This window comes from Heloderma suspectum, chromosome 2, assembly GCF_057233095.1.
Source record: "Heloderma suspectum isolate Gila_16-S chromosome 2, 16-S_ref, whole genome shotgun sequence".
Classification (NCBI taxonomy): domain Eukaryota; kingdom Metazoa; phylum Chordata; class Lepidosauria; order Squamata; family Helodermatidae; genus Heloderma; species Heloderma suspectum.
This window is the reverse complement of record NC_139459.1, coordinates 345,090,084-345,111,362: the sequence shown is the minus strand read 5'-3', so window position 1 is coordinate 345,111,362 and position 21,279 is coordinate 345,090,084. Positions and strand designations below refer to the sequence as shown.

General features: G+C 45.6%; 2 protein-coding genes across 7 annotated transcripts in view; one reads left to right on the top strand and one right to left on the bottom strand.

The window, feature by feature from the left end:
- Positions 1-7,793, top strand: part of LOC146355332 (C-type lectin domain family 2 member B-like) — a 28,394-nt gene extending 20,601 nt beyond the window's left edge. For 4 of the 6 annotated variants that reach the window (XR_014787155.1, XR_014787154.1, XR_014787156.1 and 1 more), the window contains 2 exons: positions 2-167; positions 4,666-7,793. Coding sequence is in view for 2 of the 6 variants with exons in the window: in XM_084830462.1 (XP_084686588.1) it covers positions 2-113 (112 nt within the window). In the remaining 4 variants the exon portion in view is untranslated. Of the gene's footprint in view, position 1 lies in introns of all 6 variants that reach the window. The other 2 variants (XM_084830464.1, XM_084830462.1) reach the window with 2 other exon arrangements.
- LOC146355331 (killer cell lectin-like receptor subfamily F member 1) lies at positions 7,068-21,056 on the bottom strand. The gene is made up of 6 exons (XM_084830460.1): positions 20,916-21,056; positions 15,353-15,508; positions 13,299-13,448; positions 11,468-11,622; positions 8,644-8,756; positions 7,068-7,228 (listed from the first exon to the last, which is right to left on the bottom strand). The coding sequence occupies exons 1-6, from the start codon at positions 21,001-21,003 to the stop codon at positions 7,105-7,107; spliced, it is 786 nt and encodes a 261-aa protein (XP_084686586.1). The 5' UTR covers positions 21,004-21,056; the 3' UTR covers positions 7,068-7,104.
- Positions 21,057-21,279: the final 223 nt, after the last annotated feature.

The following is a 21,279-nucleotide window of genomic DNA, read 5'->3' as shown; positions in this document are numbered from 1 at the left end:
GGTTTTCAGTTCGTGGAGGAGGAAGGTGTGCATATTTGAATCATCAGGGCATTGCCGGCTCCAGCTGTAAAAGGGAAGAACGCTGGATCTGCAGCAAACCAGCTGAGAGATGAGGGCCTCGTGTGGACTGTGCGGACTTTTGATCCCTCAACTGCCCACTCAGTGAGGTACGAGGAATGTGTACCTTTCTCTCAGCTCCCTTCTCCAAGCAGTAGGAAGTGCAGACCTGAGAAGAGAGCACCAGGGGCTGATGGAGTCTTTGTGATCATCGATAAATACTGATTGAGCAGATATTGCAGGGGCACAAAAACAAGCACACAGGAAGTGCCACATTCAGCTAACATCTATCCTCTTCTCTCCAGAATTGTCAGCCTAGCCAAATACAACACTGCTGCTCTTCAGCACTCTTTCCACACTCTCCAGACCCAGAAAATAACCTGGCAGGCATGTGTGACTTCCAGTCCAGAGACTTGGAATAGCCATTCTCTGTTATATCCCACAGGTCATGCTGAAGCTTAGAAAGAGAGCCCCTTTGCAGAAATATATATTGCTACACATGCCCAAAGTCATGAGTGGTGAGAATTGCCAGGGGTGCAGTGCTTACCTAGGTTTAGCTTCCTTTGGGGGAGGAGGTCACTAGAGGCTTATGACAGTTTGTAATATTTGCATTCACTTACAAATGTACAGGTTGAGTATCAACGGAGGGGCTCATAGCTTAACTCTCCAACAGACACCCCAAAGTACACTACTCCCACATCAAGCCTTCTAAGGGAACAGCCTACACCCTAAGTTGCTCTAATCTAGCTCAGTTCTGTCCCTTTTTCAGTCTGCCTCAAGTTCCAGTCTGTAGTCTGACCACCTTTTCCGCCCTTCACAGACACTTGGATTAGCTGGCAGGGCGGAAATTTAAGCCCTTTCAGATATTTTCTAACTGTCCCCAAAGGCCAGCCATTCAGACCCATCAGCCTATAATTTCCCTAAGAATAGATGTGCTTGACAATGTCCAGGTTCCATTAACTTTGTCCTGTATGACTCCCAATCTTATAATGAAGAATGGTCAAATTGGAAGGGTTCCTAGGAGATCATTTAGTCCCGCCTCGAATTTTATAACAATATTACTAAAATGTAGGGCCATGGAGTGCTTTAGACCTGAGTCTGAATAACAAGGCAAATAGGGTTGCTTCATCCTGCCTCAAAGCGTAGAGGGAGCTTTCCGAGGCAGAGCAACTGCCTTGGAAACCTCCCTTGTAATTCAGGATGCTTACATTTTGGACCACCAAGAATTTCTAAAGGGTTGTTCAGAAGAACAAAGTCACAACATTTGCTAGCTTTTAAGGGGGAGATCGATAGATCGATCGATCTATCAATCATCTATTGATCGATCGATCTATCCTTCATCAGAAGCAACACAGGAGAGTACCATAAATAGGGCTGGGGTTTGATCTCTTAATACATAAAATGCAAAGCTCATCCACTAGGGCCACACATACCCCAAAAGCCCTTGGGGAAATTAGAGGACAGGATATTCAAAGGTTAATACCTGTGGAAGTGATCCCGGCATAAAAGTGAGAGGAAATGCATCCTTTCCTCTCACATGGCAAACCAGTTAACCTGTCTACTTCAATACCATCGACCACGGTATCCTTCTGGATAGGTTGTCTGGGTTGGGAGTTGGAGGCACTGCACTGCGGTGGTTCCGCTCCTACTTGGATGGCCGATTCCAGAAGGTGGTGCTGGGGGATTATTGCTCTGTGCCATGGCAATTGTGCCATGGGGTTCCACAGGGCTCTATTTTATCCCCCATGCTGTTTAACATCTACATGAAACCGCTGGGGGAGGTTATCTGGAGGTGTGGGCTGAGGTGCCATCAACATGTGGATGACACCCAGCTATACCTCTCTTTCTCATCAAAACCAGGTGAGGCAGTGGCTGTTCTGAATCAGGGCCTGGGCACGGTAATGGACTGGATGAGGGCTAATAAACTGAAACTCAGTCCAGACAAGACGGAGATACTGTTAGTGGGTGGTTTGTCTGCCCGGCTAGGTGATATTCAACCTGTTCTGGAGGGGGTTGCACTCCCCCTGAAGGATCACATTCATAGTTTGGGGGATGCTCTTGGACCCAGAACTGTCACTTGAGGCACAGGTGGACTCAGTGGCACGGAGCACTTTTTATCAGCTTAGGCTGGTATACCAACTATGCCCTTATCTGGACAGAGATAGCCTAGCTACAGTTATCCATGCTCTGATAACTTCTCGTCTGGATTACTGCAATGTGTTATATGTGGGGCTGCCTTTGAAAACAGTCCAGAAACCTCAGCTGGTCCAAAACAGGGCAGTGAGATTGTTAACAGGGACTGGCCTGCGAGCTCATATTATGCCAGTACTTTTCCAGCTGCGCTGGCTTGCCAGTCCATTTCCGGGCCCGATTCAAAGTGCTGGTGTTAACATTCAAAGCCCTTAACGGCTTGGGGCCAGGTTACCTGAAGGATCGCCTCCTCCCATATGTGCCTTTTATTGCTTTATGAATGTACATGCACATTGGCAATGGAGACTGTTGGTGGGGGTGTGGAGAGACGCAAATGGACTGAAGGGTGTTTCAAGGACTACTTGCTGAAGTTCCCTCTGGTTGGGCATCTTCCTGAAGCCTTCTAGTGCTGGGCTCTGCTGCCTGCTTGAAGCTCCACCACAACCCCACAGCACAGCTTCCCACTCCTCCCAGCAACCAGCTCTGGACTTCAGATCTTCTTTCAGTGGGCAAAGCTAGCTCCTCCACCAGCTCTGAGCAATGCTCCCTGCAGCCACCAACCAACTCCCAACTGACTTAAAAGCAGCAACAGTTCCTGGCCAGAAAGCCTCTGACTAATCATGTTCTTTTATGGATCTTCCAACTACCAATCCAATTGGCTGACCCCATGACTAATCCACATTGCATATTGCTATCCGCCTAGTTCAGCAAAGGCAGCCTCTTCCCCTAGCAATTTCCAGACTGTCTGCTTAAAGCCTTCCCTCTGTGGCAACTGTAACCAAGGCAGCCGAAACCACCACGCTGAAAACACTAAGAGCTTTTCTACATGTGGCTGTTCATTGCTGTATCTATGTTCAGTTTTGTCGCAGAATTGAGGTCGGAGCTCTACACAAAGAGCTTTTCCTTTTCTGCTAGGTGGCGCTGTGCTACAGCAGAATAGCACAAATATACACAACAGGCAAATATACTCAGGCGTTCTCAAGGATGATAAACATTATAAAACACAAATGAAAAGATAATTAAAAAAGTGTTTCTTCATGGTCTGCACTGAAATCATTTCCTCTAATAATACAGTAGATGGCCACATGCCAGTCAGAGGGGGAGCAAAATGGGGCCAATGATATATAAGGTAGCATGTTTCTGCCTGGGAGAAGATTCTCCATATCCGATATATATATATATATATGCATGCATGCATGTATAGGTATAGGTATATAGATATATAGATATACGCGCCAGCGTTGCCCAGCCAAACGTTTCAGGTGTGAGAGAAGTGGTGATCCTTACCTAACATGCTGCCACAATGACAAGGCCACAAGGGCAGAGTGTCCCAGATTTTTACTAAATCCCTTAACTGATGAACATCTTCTTTTACAGCGTTTGCTAGAGGATACTCACCAGTATAATGGCTCATTTTCTTTTGTGCATACACAGAAAGTGAGGGTCAATTTGCAAATTCCATCTGGACATGGAGTGTAGTGCTTCTGGATACAGGGGAATATGAGCTCAGGGCAGCTGGTATCAGGGTTGCCATTCCCATGGAGGGAGCTCTATGCGCATAGATCCATATGCACATAGACTCTGGTCAGACTGATGCTGATCACGCGTTGGCCAGAGCACGTGGCGAAGCATGCATTGGCATCAAAGGAGTAGGGAAGTCCCACTTGTTCACGATAGCCTCGTCACACATGCATACTGCAGAGGGCTTAGGTCATATTCATAACATTAAAAAACAATCTTGTCTGCCAGTTTAATTAAGTTCACCATTTAAAAAAAATCTATTTAGAGAGCAATCCTGTGGTCCCTGGGCAAGTCTTGCAGGGACATTAGGGTTGTTTGGATTCCTCGTTCCGAGGTCGGAGACAGTTATCCAACCTCAAAAGGCGGAGGCAGAGATCTGACTCCCTCTCCTGCTCCCCCCTGCAGCTGGCATGGAAAGAACCATGCTGGCTGCCTTCTGAGGTCAGAAAATCAATCTCGGAGAGGGAGAGGAGGTGTGTTCTGGTGGGTGGGGAGGGGAGGAGACAGGAGAGGCCAGGATACGAGTTATCTTGAGCCTTCTCCAGACTCCTTCCCTCCCTGTCTGAAGTGCCCTCACTTGACGGGCTGAAAGCCTGTCTAGCAAAATCTGCAGGGCGGGAGGACGGGCATGTGAAGATCACCTCCGCTGCTCCTCCTGCCCTGCATTGCATGATCAGATGCCTCTGAGTTGGGGGCTTCCGATCACCGAGGGTGCAGTCGAAAGGATTGTGCCCTTAATGTTGTATTCTATGTCATTGTATAAAAGGGGGAGGGAAGTGACAAAAATAGGACTGTTGAAAAATAAACTGTGAAGTTTTTCGTGGGCTGCCACTTGTGTGTGTGTATGTATGTACCGTTGATACTAAGGAACATTTGTGAAACCTCTTTTCTTTTCAGATCAGTATCTCTTTTGGAGACATCATGCCATGAGTAAACCTGAGACTTGATCCTGGCTGGGTTGAGATGATAATGAGCCAAACATTTCAGGTGCGAGAAAAGTGGTTATCATTACATGGAACAATGTGTACATACCACCATCGTGTATGTGTATGTGTGTGTATACACACACACACACATATACATATATATACATACCACACACATACACACACACCAAACAGTGAACTCTGGTGCTGAGTTATGACAGCTATGTAGCCAAAACAGGGTTTTATAATGATCTTTGCATGTAAAATTTTGTACCTCATACAATTAATTCTCAACAATAAAAAAGAAGAAAGCTGACAACTGTGTACTGCTGGAGATTATCAGAGGCTTGGCTCTTCCTGTAATTCCTTCAAATGTGTCCATAAACAGTGGTATGCTGATGACACTATTGCACAAAATGGAACAGGGAGATGTGTGCACAGGAGGGGCAGCCAACCTACTGCCCTTCCTGTCCACAAAGACATGATCAGGTCCACCTCGTGCATTGTCCGAAAATTAGGTCAACAAAATGGGATCCTACCAGCTAGCCAATCAAGCACAGCACTATGACTCTATAATGCGCTTCAGCAAGACAGCACCACTCACAGGGGTCCCCAATGCGGCACCTGTGGGCAACTCCAGTGGCGCCTGCAAAGGGATCTCCCATGTGGTGCCCGTGGGCACCCGCATTTTTTTTTAAATAGGCATACATGGATTCGTATGAAATTCATACGGCTTTCTAGCAATTATATTTAGGCTTCGACAGAAGCGGACCATATATCCAAATAACTATCCACTTGAAGGTGGTTTTTCTATACTGAAGCATTGTAAGGTCCTCAGTCCATTGCACTAGAGGAGATGAGTGTTTATCCCTCCAGTGTTATAATAGCTGTCAAAATGGCATGGATAATCAATTCACACTGATCGTTTGTTAATTTCCATGAAGCAGGTAAATCATTTAAAACAGCATGTGTGAATGCTAAAGACTGATCAAGTACAACATTTACCTGCGCAATTACCTCGCCCCCAAAAGAAGCAACTACTGGACATTGCTAAAACATAAGTTTAAAAGAAGCATTCGCTGCATTGCACCACCAGCAATTAACCAAATTAGACAATCCCATATTAAAGAGACGTTATGATGTCCAATGGACACGAAACAAACATTTTTGCTGAATAAGACACTGCCTAAGATCTACAGATGTGACAGGCAGACACCAAAGCAGCGATCGATTTACTAGGCATTTTGTGGTAGTGCCCACAGCTGTTTCTCTAATTCCCAAGCATGCTTACGGGTCCAGAAAGGTTGGGGACCCCTGACTCACACACTAGAATTGAGGAGGGGGCTACATCATGATGCTCCCATGTCTATAGAACGACCAAAAGACTCCAGATATGAACACTCACTAGGGACCACAATTCTACTGCTGCAACTAGGGTTGCAAGGACAATGCATTCCATACAGCCAATGGAAAGGGTAGACCAAAGAGGGGGAGCCCATGTCCCTTCCCTACAACCAAGAAGGTGGTATGAGCTATATACAGCAGTCTTGTTGTGCAACATGTGTGCAAGAAGCGCTTGGGATGGTTTCTGTGATGTCACCTCAACATTCTTGTAACGGTCAAAGGTCGATAGGTTTGCAGACAAAACTGCAGAAAATCCAATTTAACCCAATGGGAAAGAGAACACACGTTTCGGGATGTAGGAAAAATAAAGTTTTATTCTTCAAAGTAGCTGAACATGTTTTGGACCTGTGGCATGGTTTTCTCAAGCACAGATGTACTCTGCACTCTTCATATCCATGTACACTCCCACATAGTAACATATACAGTCAAGTAAGCAGTCCACATACATACATGCATATTCAAGTGTGCATGAAATGCAGTCCACAGGTGCATATACTTTTAATCATACTCCCTAATATTTTCTGGGGTGAGTGCTTTGACGAGCCCTATGCAGGCTTTCAGCCTGCACATCTGAGGGTTAAAAGTGAGGGGAGACAAGGGTGGGTGCACAAGCCCCACACCCAACATCCCCACACCCTCAGTTTCTCTGTAAATCTTTGCGCTTTGGACAAGGGAGAGGGGTATAAGCATGTTTGGTTAACTGCACTTGCAAATTCCCCCATAATCAGGAGCCCTATTACAGCTTGGTTCCTGATCACGGGAAAGCTTGTAAGCGCATTTAACTGCCCTACCTCGTTCCTCAGCATATGACCTACCTACAGTCACTGCTTCAGTTCAGCCCAGCCTTTCAATAGCCAAAGTAATCTAGACAGAAACGCTCTTTTATCTGTGATCCTGCACTTCACGGAGGCATTTTGCTAAGATGTACTCATGCGCTGTGATTTTGTGTTTTCCGGCATGTAACAAAATTGCATACAACAATTCTCTCAGGCACCCATTTCAAATTTCATATCAAGATGGAGTCTTTCTGGCAAACCCACCTAAATACTGCATTGCAAGTATCAGACGTAATCTTGCTATTCTTGACCGCTCCACAGTATTCTTCTTCAGAGTGGTTTGGTTCTTGGAACCTGGAGAAAAAAGGAGGGGAAACCTGCTTATCAGGGTTCAAGGCTGTGGCAACTCTTCTCTGATCTAAGAAGAAGCAAGCCCTGTTTCTCCTATCGCTCAGCCTTTCTTCCCACCTTGAGTACCTAGTACTTCCTCTTGTACCTAGAGCCTCAACTCTATGACCTAGTTTGTACGATCAAACAACCCATTGTTAACATACCACGGGTTGCTTGTGAGTGCACAGGAATGAGCGAGTGTGCTATTTTATTTTTATTTTATTTATTTCATTTCTATACCGCCCAATAGCCAAAGCTCTCTGGGCGGTTCACAAAAATTAAAACCAAATGGCACACAATAAAACAATTTAAAATATATAGAACATTAAAATCACAATATAGCAATACAACCACAATAAAACCTACCAGCAGTACAGGAATTTAAAATACAGATTTAAAACAGCAAAGCTGAAAGTCTAGAAAGCTAAAATGCCTGGGAAAATAAAAAAGGTCTTCACCTGGCGCCGAAAGGAATACAATGTAGGCGCCAGGCGAACCTCACTAGGGAGCTCATTCCACAGTCAGGGTGCCACAGCAGAAAAAGCCCTCCCCCTAGTAGCCACCCGCCTCACTTCCTTTGGCAGGGGCTCATGGAGAAGGGCCGCTGACGATGATCTTAAGGTCCGGGCAGGCACATATGGGAGGAGGCGATCCTTCAGATAACCTGGCCCCAAGCCGTTAAGGGCTTTAAATGTTAATACCAGCACTTTGAATTGGGCCCAGAAATGGACTGGCAGCCAGTGTAGCTGAAAAAGCACTGGCGTAATATGAGCTTGCAGGCCAGTCCCTGTTAACAATCTTGCTGCCCTATTTTGGACCAGCTAAAGTTTCCGGACCGTTTTCAAAGGCAGCCCCACGTATAACGCATTGCAGTAATCCAGATGAGAAGTTATCAGAGCATGGATAACTGTAGCTAGGATATCTTTGTCCAGATAAGGGCGTAGTTGGTATACCAGCCTAAGCTAGTTTCTGACCACTTGCTCAACAACCCAAGAACACCCCGTGGTTTGTTGTTGGGTTAAAACTCTGGCTTATTTCTTCCTCAGTGATCCAGACATCAGTGATCTAGGTTCAGACATCACGGCGAACAACCCAGGAACGGGGCATTCCTGGGATGTTAAACAAAGCGACAGTGGGCAAGCAGTTGGGAGCCAACACACTCACCCGCTTGCTCCTGGCGGCTCACAGAACCCATGGTTAACAAGCTGTGGGTTGTATAAACGTCCAAACCGGGTCAACCTCTCTGATGAAAATGCTGGCAACTTAATTCTGAAACAGTTTACACCCAAGAGTTTCCACTGAACACCCAGATCAATCCACTTCTCCATGCTCTTCTGCTTTGATCAGAAAAGGAAAGGCACAGTGAAAAAGAAACTCACAGCTTCTGGTCAAACGGGAGGCCTGTAATCCACACCCATTTCTTCTCTGGCAATGACACAGCGAGTCCAGCCCAGTATGTACGTGCGTCTTGTGTAATCTGCTTTAAGAACTCCTGAATCACGGACAAAATGGTGTTTGGGGTGACCAGAAAGCACTGTCATTCTCATGTTATACTTATTTTTCCTGCCTGTTCTGAACATCCGAGTGCTGCTGCCTGCTTGTCTGTACAGTCACCGCTTGTCAAGGGCTCCTTGGAGGGCTCTCTCAGTCTAATCCAGTAGCCAAGTCCAGACACAGACAAAGGGATTCTTTTCAAAGCTTTATTCTTCTTTTACAACTTAACAACTCTACTGTTAGCAACTAGTTCTGAGCAGCAGAGTACCTATGCCCTAAGTTGGAACAGTTGGTCCCCGTTTGAAAGGCAATTACTGGCAGACCCCTGAATTTAGGGACTAGGGAGAATCCCTCCCCTTTTCCCTTGGATCCTCTGGGCGCAGCTGTTGTTGGAGCGCCAACCGGGCACTACGCCTCCCTTCCGCGCCCTCCATCTGGCGCCGCTCTCTGCGTGTGCATCGCGCATCCACCAAGTCTGCTATCTGTGCTGGGTCACTCCCTGAACTGCTTTCTAATTTAGGAATGCTGGTGGGAGGAATCTCCGTCAGCTGCGGTCCCTGGGAAAGAGGGGCGCGCTCCTCTCCCAGGAGCGACTGCTCTTCCTCCAAATCAGAACTACTCTGGTATTCTATGGGCTCAGTGTCCACCCTGACACCGCTCCAGCTAATACTTTCTGGGTTTAGTTTTCCATCCAGACACCAACGTTTGCTCTTGCCCAGCTGGCCACAAACCAATGAGGGACCAGTCTAGCCTTCCCCAACCTGGTGGCCTGATGACACCTCCCATCAGCCCCTACCAGGATGGCCAGTGGATGTGGATAGTGGCAGTTGTAGTCCAGAACATATGGAGGGCACCAGGCTGGGGAAGTCTAGACTACTCAGTGTAGGTCCAGGACACACTTGTCTCCCATGAATGCTGCATCCAGAATCTGTGCATGATTGTGTTAATAACTCCATTTGCTCTCAGCCTGTATTGGTCTAGTTCAAACTCTGAACCTGGGCCAACCACAGTGGCAAGGAGTTCCTAGCACCCGATTTTGTATTTGTGCTTTTTTATTCTTTCCATATCAGCCTCAGGTTTACACACCTTCCAGCTGGGTAAGGATGCTGTTGAATTCCACCCCAAACTGTGTGTACTGGCTGGGGCCAAGGTCGTTTTTGGAAGTGGAACCAGCAGCAAATTCCGAACCAATTTCAAAAATAGCCACAGGCATTAGGCACAGTGGGGCACTAATGATTTCACCAAAACCTTGCCATGTTTGTGGCTTTCAGGTATGGCAGATGGGAGCATCTCAGGGGCCGCACATGGTCAAGGCCTTGGTATAACAAGGCATCACCACTGCTCCAAGAAGAGTTCCTGTTCTCCTTGGTTGAATTCAGACCCTGGTCATGGTTCCATCCCCCAGTGACTTCCATAACAACTGGCACCAACCTGCCACTTTGTCAGTGGATTGGAGGAAGATGCTACGTGTGGTTTAGTGCAGGCAAGGGATGTTCGTAAGTCACATGAGGTTGCTGCCTTGTGTCCTGACAAGCCATGGGCATGACAAGGAATTGGTAAACACACTGACCACTTGCCAGATTGGTCACCTTCCAGCATGCACAAAGAGGCCCAATCATGCACGTCCTCTTCTTTACATGTTCCTAGAATGGATTGTGGAATCCACTCCAAATGCACAGTTTACTCTAGAATCTGGGCAGAATCATTCCACTCTCCGCCCAGACTTTTCAGAGCATATCCACTTGGTTTCATCCACTTCTTTCCCATTAATTTTTTTAAAAAATTCGAAATAAAGTCTTAAAAAATTAAGGCAGGAGAAGAACATAGATAATATAACAAAATCACTAAATAAACCAAGAAGCTCACTTGTGTTCTGTATGGCCAACGTATGCCTTGGATGCACTGCTTAGCATGAAAAGCAATCATTTTGCATGCCTGGGGTGGATTTCACACGGAGGCGTTGCCCCACTGATCTTTTTTCTCCTTCAGACTCACTGACCATGATCCCCAGAGTCCCTGTCTATGCACTAACTAACTAGCCCAGGCATTTGATTGATATGGGGCACAGGGCAGGGCTTTCTACCTAACATGCCTCCTAGTTCAACATTTACCACTGCTATTTTAAAGCTGTGATCCAGTGTGCACTTGGGGCATCTCCACACCAGCCTAAAATCCTGCATTTAAAACGGGGCCTCCTGCTTCCGTTTTAAATGCAGGATCACAACTGACTCCCTTTATATGTGCTTCCCCCCCCCCCTTATCTGAGTCTTCCATATCTTTCATTGATCTCGCTCCTAGAATCCTAGAATCATAGAATAGTAGGGTTGGAAGGGGCCTACAAGACCATTGAGTCCAACCCCCTGCTCAATGCAGGAATCCAAGTCAGAGCATCCCTGACAGATGGCCATCCAGTCTCCTCTTCTTGCCGCTTTCACTCTTTTCATGAGGAAACTGAAGCGGAACACAACAGGGTAATTTGATGGCTCATTATCTGCAATCTATTTAAAAACGGAACAAAGGGCACTTAGTGCAGCAGGGTCATGGCGTTATGTAAGGAGCCCGCAAACTTCCGTGAAGGAGCAATCTCAATTGCAGGATAAAAGCCCGGTGTGAAGGAGCCTGCGGAAATAAGCCAACTGAACTCAGTGGGCCTTCTGAATAAACATGCATACATACACACTGTAAGAAATGTAAGGTGGTTTCCTTTACCATCTCCTCCAGGTCTTGGATCACCACCAGCTGAGAACTCCTTGCTGAGCAGTCGTCCCGGCTCTCGCTCCAAGATTTAACATCCGTTGAGGGCCAGTAGCACTTGTCCCTGTGGAGGTGCCAGTGTGCAGGGCAGAGTTTGCACGTGGAATTCGCTGGGAAGGGAGAGGCAGGAATGCCATTAATGTTTCTGACTAAGGCCCATTTCTAACGAGGGAAGACAGTTTTAGCAAGCAAGCACTTTTGCAGCTCGCACAAAAGCATCGGATGCTTTCACACAACCTAGGTTTGCTTTATTCTCCTACTACTTGGTGATTGCAAGAAATACTCCTCATGGAGAGCGGGGATTGGAGAGTGGGTATCTGAATGAGTCCTCACCTAAGCACAGAACCACAGAAAAAGAGAAAGTAGCCTTCAATCAGCCAAAATACACTTTTGCCATTTGCTGCCTCCTGAACAAGACTTGGCAGCAGAGGTATCAAACAGCCGTAAAGGACTTTGTTTTGTCCTATCTTCATTACCAACTAGCCACTGCCTGTCAGTAAAGATGAGGGTGAAAGAGGAGAGTGCAAAAGCTGGTTTGAAACTCAACTTTAAAAAAACTAAGATCATGGCATCTGGCCCCATCACTTCCTGGCATATAGAAGGGGAAGAAATGGAAGCAGTGACAGATTTTACTTTCTTGGGCTCCAAGATCACCGCAGACGGTGACTGTAGCCATGAAATTAAACGACGCTTGCTCCTTGGGAGGAAAGCTATGGCCAACCTAGACAGCATAGTAAGAAGCAGAGACATCACCTTGCCGACAAAGGTCCGCATAATCAAAGCTATGGTTTTCCCAGTAGTAACGTATACATATGGCTGTGAGAGCTGGACTATAAGGAAGGCTGAGCACCGAAGAATTGATGCTTTCGAACTGTGGTGCTGGAGAAGACTCTTACGAGTCCCCTGGACTGCAAGGAGGTCAAATCAGTCCATCCTAAAGGAAATCAACCCTGAGTGCTCATTGGAAGGACAGATCCTGAAGCTGAAGCTCCAATATTTTGGCCACCTAATGCGAAGAGAAAACTCTCTGGAAAAGACCCTGATGCTGGGAAAGACTGAAGGCCAAAGGAGAAGGGGACGGCAGAGGATGAGATGGCTAGATAGCATCACCGATGCAATGAATATGAACCTGACCATGCTCCGGGACAGAGCGCAGGACAGGAAGGCCTGGCGTGCTATGGTCCACGGGGTCACGAAGAGTCGGACACGACTGAACGACTGAACAACAAAGATGGACTAATGGTCTGATTCAGTGTAAGGCAGCATTGCATGTTCCTAGTCCCCATTAAATTGGCAGCGTAGACATGATGTTACTTTCCTGCTGGAGTAAAAGGTAAAGAATCCCAGTTTATGCAGTCTTTCTGAAGACAGGCTCCAATTGAAAGCAAAGGAAATTTATTAGGCAGATTGCTCACCTACTTATTTTTTTCTGAGCTAACACACGCAGAGAAAGAGAAAATGGAGGCCTCTAGAGGCTTGGCATGGCACATGAGCAATAAAAAAGCATGTCTTTGAGAATGATTTGGGAGTGTGAACAGCACAAACGGAAATAGTTTCCTGCTGAAGTTACTGCTGGAATATACTGTTGATGCTTGTTGTTATAGTCGTGAAGGCACACACAATGACTGAAACAAGTCTGTCCACAGCAGGTCAGAAGTTCCCTCAGAACAGCACAGGTGTGCAATAAAGGAGTGAAGAGAAGCGCTTATTTGCAACTGCTACATTTACCTTGCTGTAACTTTTTATAAATGGACACACACAAAAAGCTGAAATTTATTAATTTTACCTGAAGATCTGCCCTGGCTTTGGTTGCAGAGCCTGCGCCTTAGAAGAGACTGGAAATTGCCTGAGGAAACACTGCATTTCACAGTGCATGTGCTGGAACATCTGTTGACATCAGTCTCAGCTTTTCCTTTCTGAGTCTCCAGCTGTAAAACTTCCCCAAGCCCCAGCCACTTTAATCAAGAGGAATAAGAGGAATGCCTTAAACCCTGTTATTTTTCATCGTAGCAAGGTTATGTACTTTCTAGATTGGTTAATATTGTTTTCGTAGCAAAGTTATTTACTTTCTAGTATGGAAGGCCATTTCTAGATTGGTTAATATTGGGTCCAGTATATAAATGGCTGCTTCATTGAAAATTGTTCATGCATATGTTTAAACAATCAGATCCTTGAGCACCGCCCTACAGGACATTGGGACAGATGGACATCTGATGCTCTGACTTGGATTCCTGCATTGAGCAGGGGGTTGGACTCGATGGTCTTATAGGCCCCCTCCAATCCCACTACTCTGTGATTCTATGATTTGGCCCAGCGTGGCAGCCCTCAAACCAAGCCAGAAGCGAAGCCAAGCAGGCTCCTGATTATTAATCACTGCATTTCCAAGCTTTATCAGCATCATCAAGCAATTTCTTGGATCATGAGGTGGAATCCCTATCTATAATGCAAATGGGCGAAGCTCAGAGACAAATCACTTGGTAAAGGAGCCGGGTCCAAGGCAGAGGTGGGGCCTGAGCCTCAAGGGCCAAATCTCATATTTGCCCTCACAAAGCACAACAAAATGCCCATTTCACAGAAGGCAAAACCAGCAATGCTGTTCAGAGAAACACACACATATACATACACAGGCAACACACACACACACACCACATACAACTTCACAGGCAAAACACACCCACCCACCAAGATAAACACACAAAACAAGCTTGATATCATAGGTGTGAACACACAACCAGGTAACACACGCAGTGCAGGAGAAGCACCCTCCAACATGCTCTCCGCCACACTCTCTAGCCTCCCAGGATGCTCCCAGCACCCCCCAGCGTATGTTTTTCTTTTTTTTTCTGGGTGGCTGGGTTACAGCCCCCTGCCGTTTTTATTTTCTAAAAATGCTTCTGGGGCTCAGAGGCTTTCTTAGAATTAAAGTTGTCACTGGAGGCTGATGTTTCATTTTGCAACAGCCCAGCCTCCCAGTTTTTAAAAGAGGTTTTTATAATTAAAGAAAATAAAAAATCAGGGGGAGCCAAGGAGCCTGTGGGGCACCCAGGGAGGAGTCTTCAGGCACAGTGGCGCCCATAGGCGCCATGTTGGGGAACCCAGGGCTAGAGGGAAGCATATTACACATGAAGCCGTGTGTGGCTTTTGGAATCCTGATCCTGTCAGGTTCCAGTCAAACCAGATTTCTGGGGTGCCAAAGTGGAACAGAGTCACAGATGCATCAGATTAATGGTTCATTGATAACACACAGGTGATAAATGGCTGCAGAAAGAAAAGCAAAGGTGGCTCACACATCCCTTCAGCTGACAGAAGCTGGCCTTCATCACAGCAGGCTGTGCAATGTGGACCCCACACTGCATTCACCCCATGGCCCAACAGATTTCTCCAAGCTGGCTATGCACGTTTTCTCTTGGAGCGAGACCGAATTGGTTTGCTCTTGGCACCAGCTTATATAGCTCCTCCCACCTTGCAGAAGGAGCCCAAAGCATCCAGGCTGGGAAGTAAGCCCCCCCCCCCCATCTTCCTAGGAGAAAGGGCCTCAACATTCCAGCATGAGAGGGAACGTTTCTCAGCTTTTCGTTAACTTGGAGGATGAGGTAACGGCCAGGCAGCTGCAAGGTTGTTGATATGTGAAGCTGTAAACTATCTTGGCTGTCTAGAAGCTCCTGTTACATAAGGGGCCTCCTTTGGGTACTTGAAATCTGCCGTCTATGTTAGGCTATACAGGTCAAACAGCATACAGGATGCTGTGTAAGTTCACGCCTGACTCCCCGCCATTTCTTCCGCTGCCAGACTCACCACAAGCAGGCATCTAACTAAAATATAAACTACTCTGATACTCACCTAAGGCTATGACAGCTGCCACCAGGATGACGATCGCAGTGCATGCTGCCCATAGGGTGATCTGGTACCAACGGAGATGTAGGGGAGATTCTGTGAAGAGTGACAGATAATTTATGAAACCGAGTGATGTGAGTAAGGAGCACTTGGAGGGCATCTCTACATTACAGAACCCCCCCGAAGTCCTCCCATTCTGGAGCCTCCTTGTTTACCATGGGCTCCCAGACAGCGACCACGTGATTACCACTGAGAGGGGAAGTTTTAGGTTTTCAGACAGTGTTCCATAGACCTCAATGAAATGATGCCATCTAGTGGCTGTTTTAATAGCGCAACAATGACTGTACACAGTAAGGAAAATCCAGAATATTTTATTAGCTCATTATCTCTGGATTGTTTAAACATGGAATAACCGGGAAATACCACTGGATGTGCCCTGGCAATTGATGACGTCATGAAATGTACCCGCAAACTCCCATGAGTGACCCACCACGAGTGCATGGTAAAAGCCTCGTGCGATGGCGCCCAGAGTCTGCTGCCCACGACTCATTGCAGTTTGAGGAACATTGCAGTTAAAGGATGCTTTGTGAAGCCAACATTCTTTTCTGCACAATGTCACCTGCAACAGACATGCCAATTCTAATTAGAATGGGTTCTAATTCTTGAGAAGAGCCTCCATGGATAGAGGAGGACCTCTGTTGCACACACTTGCTCCCCACATCAGAGGGCAACAAGAACCGTCAGAGGAGGGTGGGGCCAGCATGTCCACCCCACTCCCCCTCTTCATGTGTAGAGGTGACATATGGTTTGAATGACTTGAACAGGGCGAATATTTATTTATTTATTTATTTATTTCATTCCTATACCGCCCAATAGCCGAAGCTCTCTATGGTGGTTTCACTGCAAAAACACATTTTGCATTCAGATTCCCCACCCGACACCCCCGGTCGCCTTCTTGGTCAGGTGCATCTTAGTTTTGAGACAAATGGGCAACACCACCATTTCTTTGCAAATCTACATGTTCTGTGCCTTAATTTAACACATTATTCATCAGATTATCCAAAGCTGGGTTTGAGTTTGCAGACTTGCGATATGACACAGTGGGATGCATTCTGTGCGAAGGTTCATAGACTTGGAAGAAAGGGAAGCAACTGACCAATGGACTTTAGCAACATAAGAACTCGCCTTCCACCAGGTCAGACCGTGGATTCATCTTTACACTGACTGACAGCAGCTATTCGTGGTTTTAGACAAGGCCCTTTCACGGGCCTACCTAGAGATATGGGGGATTGAACCTGGGGGCCTGCTGCATACAAAGCATGTGCTCCACCACTGAGCCGTAGCACATTCCTGACTTTATTTGTGAAGTGCTGCAGTAACAGCGTACAGTTCTGGGCCCCACATCCCCCAAAAGGATATTGCAGAGCTGGGGAAAGAGCAGAAAGGGGCAACCAAAATGATCAAGGGGTTGGAGCAACTCCCCTGTGAAGACAAGTTACGGTGTTTGGGGCTGTTTAACTTATCATAAGACTGAAGGCAAAAGGAGAAGGGGACGGCAGAGGATGAGATGGCTAGATAGCATCACCGATGCAATGAATATGAACTTGAGCACACTCCGGGAGAGAGCGCAGGACAGGAAGGCCTGGCGTGCTATGGTCCATGGGATCACGAAGAGTCGGACACGACTGAACGACTGAACAACAACAAAAGGGTTGGAAGGGGCCTACAAGGCCAACTTAAGGGAAAAAAAACACAAGTAAGGGAAGACATGATGGTGTGGAGAAAGTAAGTAAGGAGATAATTTTTCCCCTCTCTCATAATATTGGTTCATCCCATGAAGCTGATTGGTGGGAGATTCAGGACAAATAAAAGGAAGGACTTCCTCACACAGCACAGTTAACTATGGAATTCCCTACCACAAGATGTGGTAATGGTCATCAACTCAGATAGCTTTAAAAGGGGATTAGGGGCTGCTAGACATAATGGCTGCATATTTCTTCCAGTATCAGAGGCATAATACCAGTTGTTACCATTATACCATTATACCAATACCTATTGCTTGGGAACACAGGCAGGAGGGTGCAAGTACACGTAAGTCCTGGGTGTGGGCTTCTCGTTGAGGCATCTGACTGGCCACTGTGTAAACAAGATGTTGGACTATAGGCCTTTGTTCTGATCCAGTATGTCCCTTCTTATGATCTTGATAGGTTTCAGAAGAATGTGTCTATTGACACTTTGACACAATAATTGTGATGATCTTTGCATTTTGTTAGTGTGTGTGTGTGTGTATAAACCAAAAAAAATTAAATATCAAGAATTCTCCTTATCAGAGAAGTAAATCTCAGGTGGAAAGAACTTGTATGGCAAACATTTTGCCCATTACATTTGCAAGTTTGGAACAAATGGGTCACATACCTCTGCTGGGCAGCTGAAACGGGTGTATAGGCCACAGTGGTTAAGAGGTATTGACAGAGATGGATAGACTAGCTTTGTACTTATCACCACCAGAGATGTCCTGCATGGCACCATGGTAATGTAGAAAGCGGATGTGGGTGAGTGAGGGAGAGGAGGATGTTTACAGCTTCAGACTGTGGCTTGGCCAAATACATCATGCACTCCACCTAAAGGGGAGGCATTCAGACGGGGCAGGGAGAGGAGTGCAAAATGCTGCAGAAGAAACAATATCTAAATTCCTATCGGGGGGGGGGGGGCACCAGGTTGGAGAAGGCTGCGATAAACTCATGTTTATCAGTGCGCATAGTGCAGTGCTACATGAGTTTATCACAGCTGTCCCGAACCTGGTGTCCTCCAGCTGTACTGAACTTCAGCTCCCACCATTCTCAGCTAGCATGGCCATGTTGGCTGGGGATGAGGGGAGTTGTCCAACACATCTGGTGGATGGTGGGTTAGGAAAAGCTGGTTTATCACTTCTTTGTATTGGTTTGAAGCCTGTTCCTATGCAGGGTGGGGGTGCCTGGGCTCATTGAAATCAGTGGGTGTAGGCATGAAAGCTGCAGTGCTAGAATCACCTGAAAGAGCAATGGGAGAATTTGCAAGGCACAGCTTTGGTCCCTGCAAGAAAGGGCAGGAATAAAACATCATTGATCACTCAGCTTGTGCTGGATGCAGAACAGGATGGGAAGCCAGGGAAGGGATTTGATGAGGGGTGTCGGTCACACCATCAGAACACTGAATGAATTTGGCAGTGGAGTTTTGGAGAAAGAACTTGAGCTGTGACTGGGAAGGCGCAGAGACCAGAAAGTTCCACTGATAAGTCAAGGTGGACGATAAGTAAACAGAGCATGCATCAGAGTCTTAGCCAAGGAGACTGAGAGGAATGGGAATATACCTGCACATTGTACAGGGAGAATGTGAAAAGCAAAGAAAAGGGAAGACTCCAAGAGAGAGCCAAGGCTGCATGCCTGGCCGACAAGGTGAATTGTGATGTTGTCGCTGGATCTAGAGGGAAACTGAGAAGATGGAGACGAAAGAGAAATAGTTCTGACCTAAGTTCATACACTGTTATTTCTAACACTCTGAATCAATTTCCTTTTAGAAATATCTATGTAAGAGGATATATTTTCTACATGTTTAGAAAAACCATGTGGTATAGCCCTTCAGAACGGAAGTAGGGAATTTATGTGTTTAAATGCTCTCTCATATTAAAACACACATGCATGCATTGTACACACACACCTTCCTGCTCAGGGAAAGCATCAGGAAGGTTAGGCTATGATCATTCGTCCTGAAATGCTAGTTTTCCACGTGAATTGAGTATTTTACACAGAGGAGGATTTGAGCATGAGATGCCATGCCTGCATTCTGAAATGGTATTGTCCCAAGAGGTCTATAACATTTCATTTGATTTTTCTGAACAAGTTATTTTACAGGCTCAGCAATGATCTAGACTAAAATGAGAAACCGTAAATTTCTTTTTGCCTTTAAAAATATTGATGTACTGATAGTTCCCTGTTTCATTACTGCATTCAAAAATTTTGCTTGACAAATACCAGCGTTTTTTCATTTCATTCATTAATCAACAAAAAAGCTTGGTTAGGTGACAATAAGTTAATTATTTTACTCTATCACTGGCAATGAAAATCCAGCTTGAATCATCACATGTAAGACCAGCATATTTTCCAAGCTAACACGCAAATCTAGTTTGATTTGCATTGTTCTTAATTCTTCATACATGTTGTCAATGCTACTATCCTTATCCATATCAACTATCTTAAACTTCTTTTACCTTACTTTTAATCCATTATGTAAAATTGTCATAGAGATTATTTCTAATACATTTAGGGCACAATCCTATGCATGTTTAGGCAGAAAAAACTCCTACAACTTCCAGCATCCTTCAGCCAGCATGCTGGGCATTGTAGGACATTTTTCTGTCTGAACATGCATAGGGTTGTGTCCTTAAGAACTTATGTAATACAATTTATGTGCTGCTGTTCCACTGTAGCTACAGTGCTCAGGTTTTCTTGCCTTCAAATGTTAGAGCGAATGATGTCCTCAGCCATATTTTTCTTGAAAAAGAAATCCTATTCCTTAGAAGCTTGTTATTACCTTTTAGTGTAATAATGAGAGGTTTTTTGTGGTATAATTCAATTATCGTGCTTATTACTAAAGTAAATCTACCATAACCAGGGAAAACCCAGGAAAAGTTTGACCCTGCACCTCTCTGTTAAGGACTTCTCTGATCATCCTACCTGTAGTTCGCATCATATCAACATGATTTATGGGTATGATTCATAAACATGCTTAGCGTGTTTACTCAAAAAGAAGTCCAACAGAGATTCATGAGACCTACTCCCTATTATATGTGCTTACTTAGTATTGCTTTTAACATTTCCCCCAGTAAAATCCTTTCTGAGATAGGAATCATTTATCTTTGCTACTGCTGGGGAAGTACAACAACCCCTCTCTCTGAGCATTACTGGGTATATAAATGCATCCCATGATTATCAGAAATTACTCAGATTTTCCTTGCAAGCAAATTAATTGAATATTGGAGCATTACTGCTCTTGGATCACAGTAAAATGCAGATTTTTCCAGAAATGTATTGCAGCTCTTTTTGTATATAGAATGCTATTTCAGTTATTTATGTTTTTGAACTGTATAGTTCTTTGTGATCTTTACAAGGAAGATGCAGATATTGATTTTGGGTTTTTAAAAAAACTTCCAGACAATCCCACCCCCCCACCCCCTTATTAGATTGTTCAGACACTCCATCTGCACAGGTAATTTTAAAAGTCAACATTAACCTTTGTCAGTTTTTTTATGTTTAAATTGTCCCAACCTTTTGCTTTCACTTTGTTTTGCTTTTCTTTTGTGTGTGGAGCGGATGGATTGTGCTGCATTTGTTTTTAAAGCAAAGTACTATGAACCCTTCCATATTTCCCTCTGATCCTCCAAACCAAAATCTTGTTTGCAAGATACAAACAGCACTTTACTCTATCAATGTGGATCTGAAGCAATAGGAAAACTTATAACTGCCCCTCTTCTGAAACATTTCTGCCCAGTCATACACAGACGGGAAATGATGGAAAGGCCTGAAAGGGGTACCTTGTTTCCCAGCTGGACAGGCAGCTCCTGAGGGTGCACCCCTCCCAGACTGGACGCTCAGAGCGGTGTAGCCTTCTTCATCCTCCATTAGTAAGCAAAAGCCGCAAGGAAGCAGTTCAGAGCTGCAGACAGTCAAGCAAAGCAGCGCTGAAGTTTGTTGGTACAGGCTAGGTGATGGACAACACATTTGGCTGAACAGCGCTTGTCTGCAACCACAACACCAGTCACACCTTATCAGCATATTATGAACTATACTGCGGGAGGGGAGGGGGGAAAGCAAGCTATTATTGTTGTTTAAACTCCTGGGTGAAGAGCGGCTGAAGAAATGAATTTGTTAACAGCTGCTTACAATGGTTCATTTTTG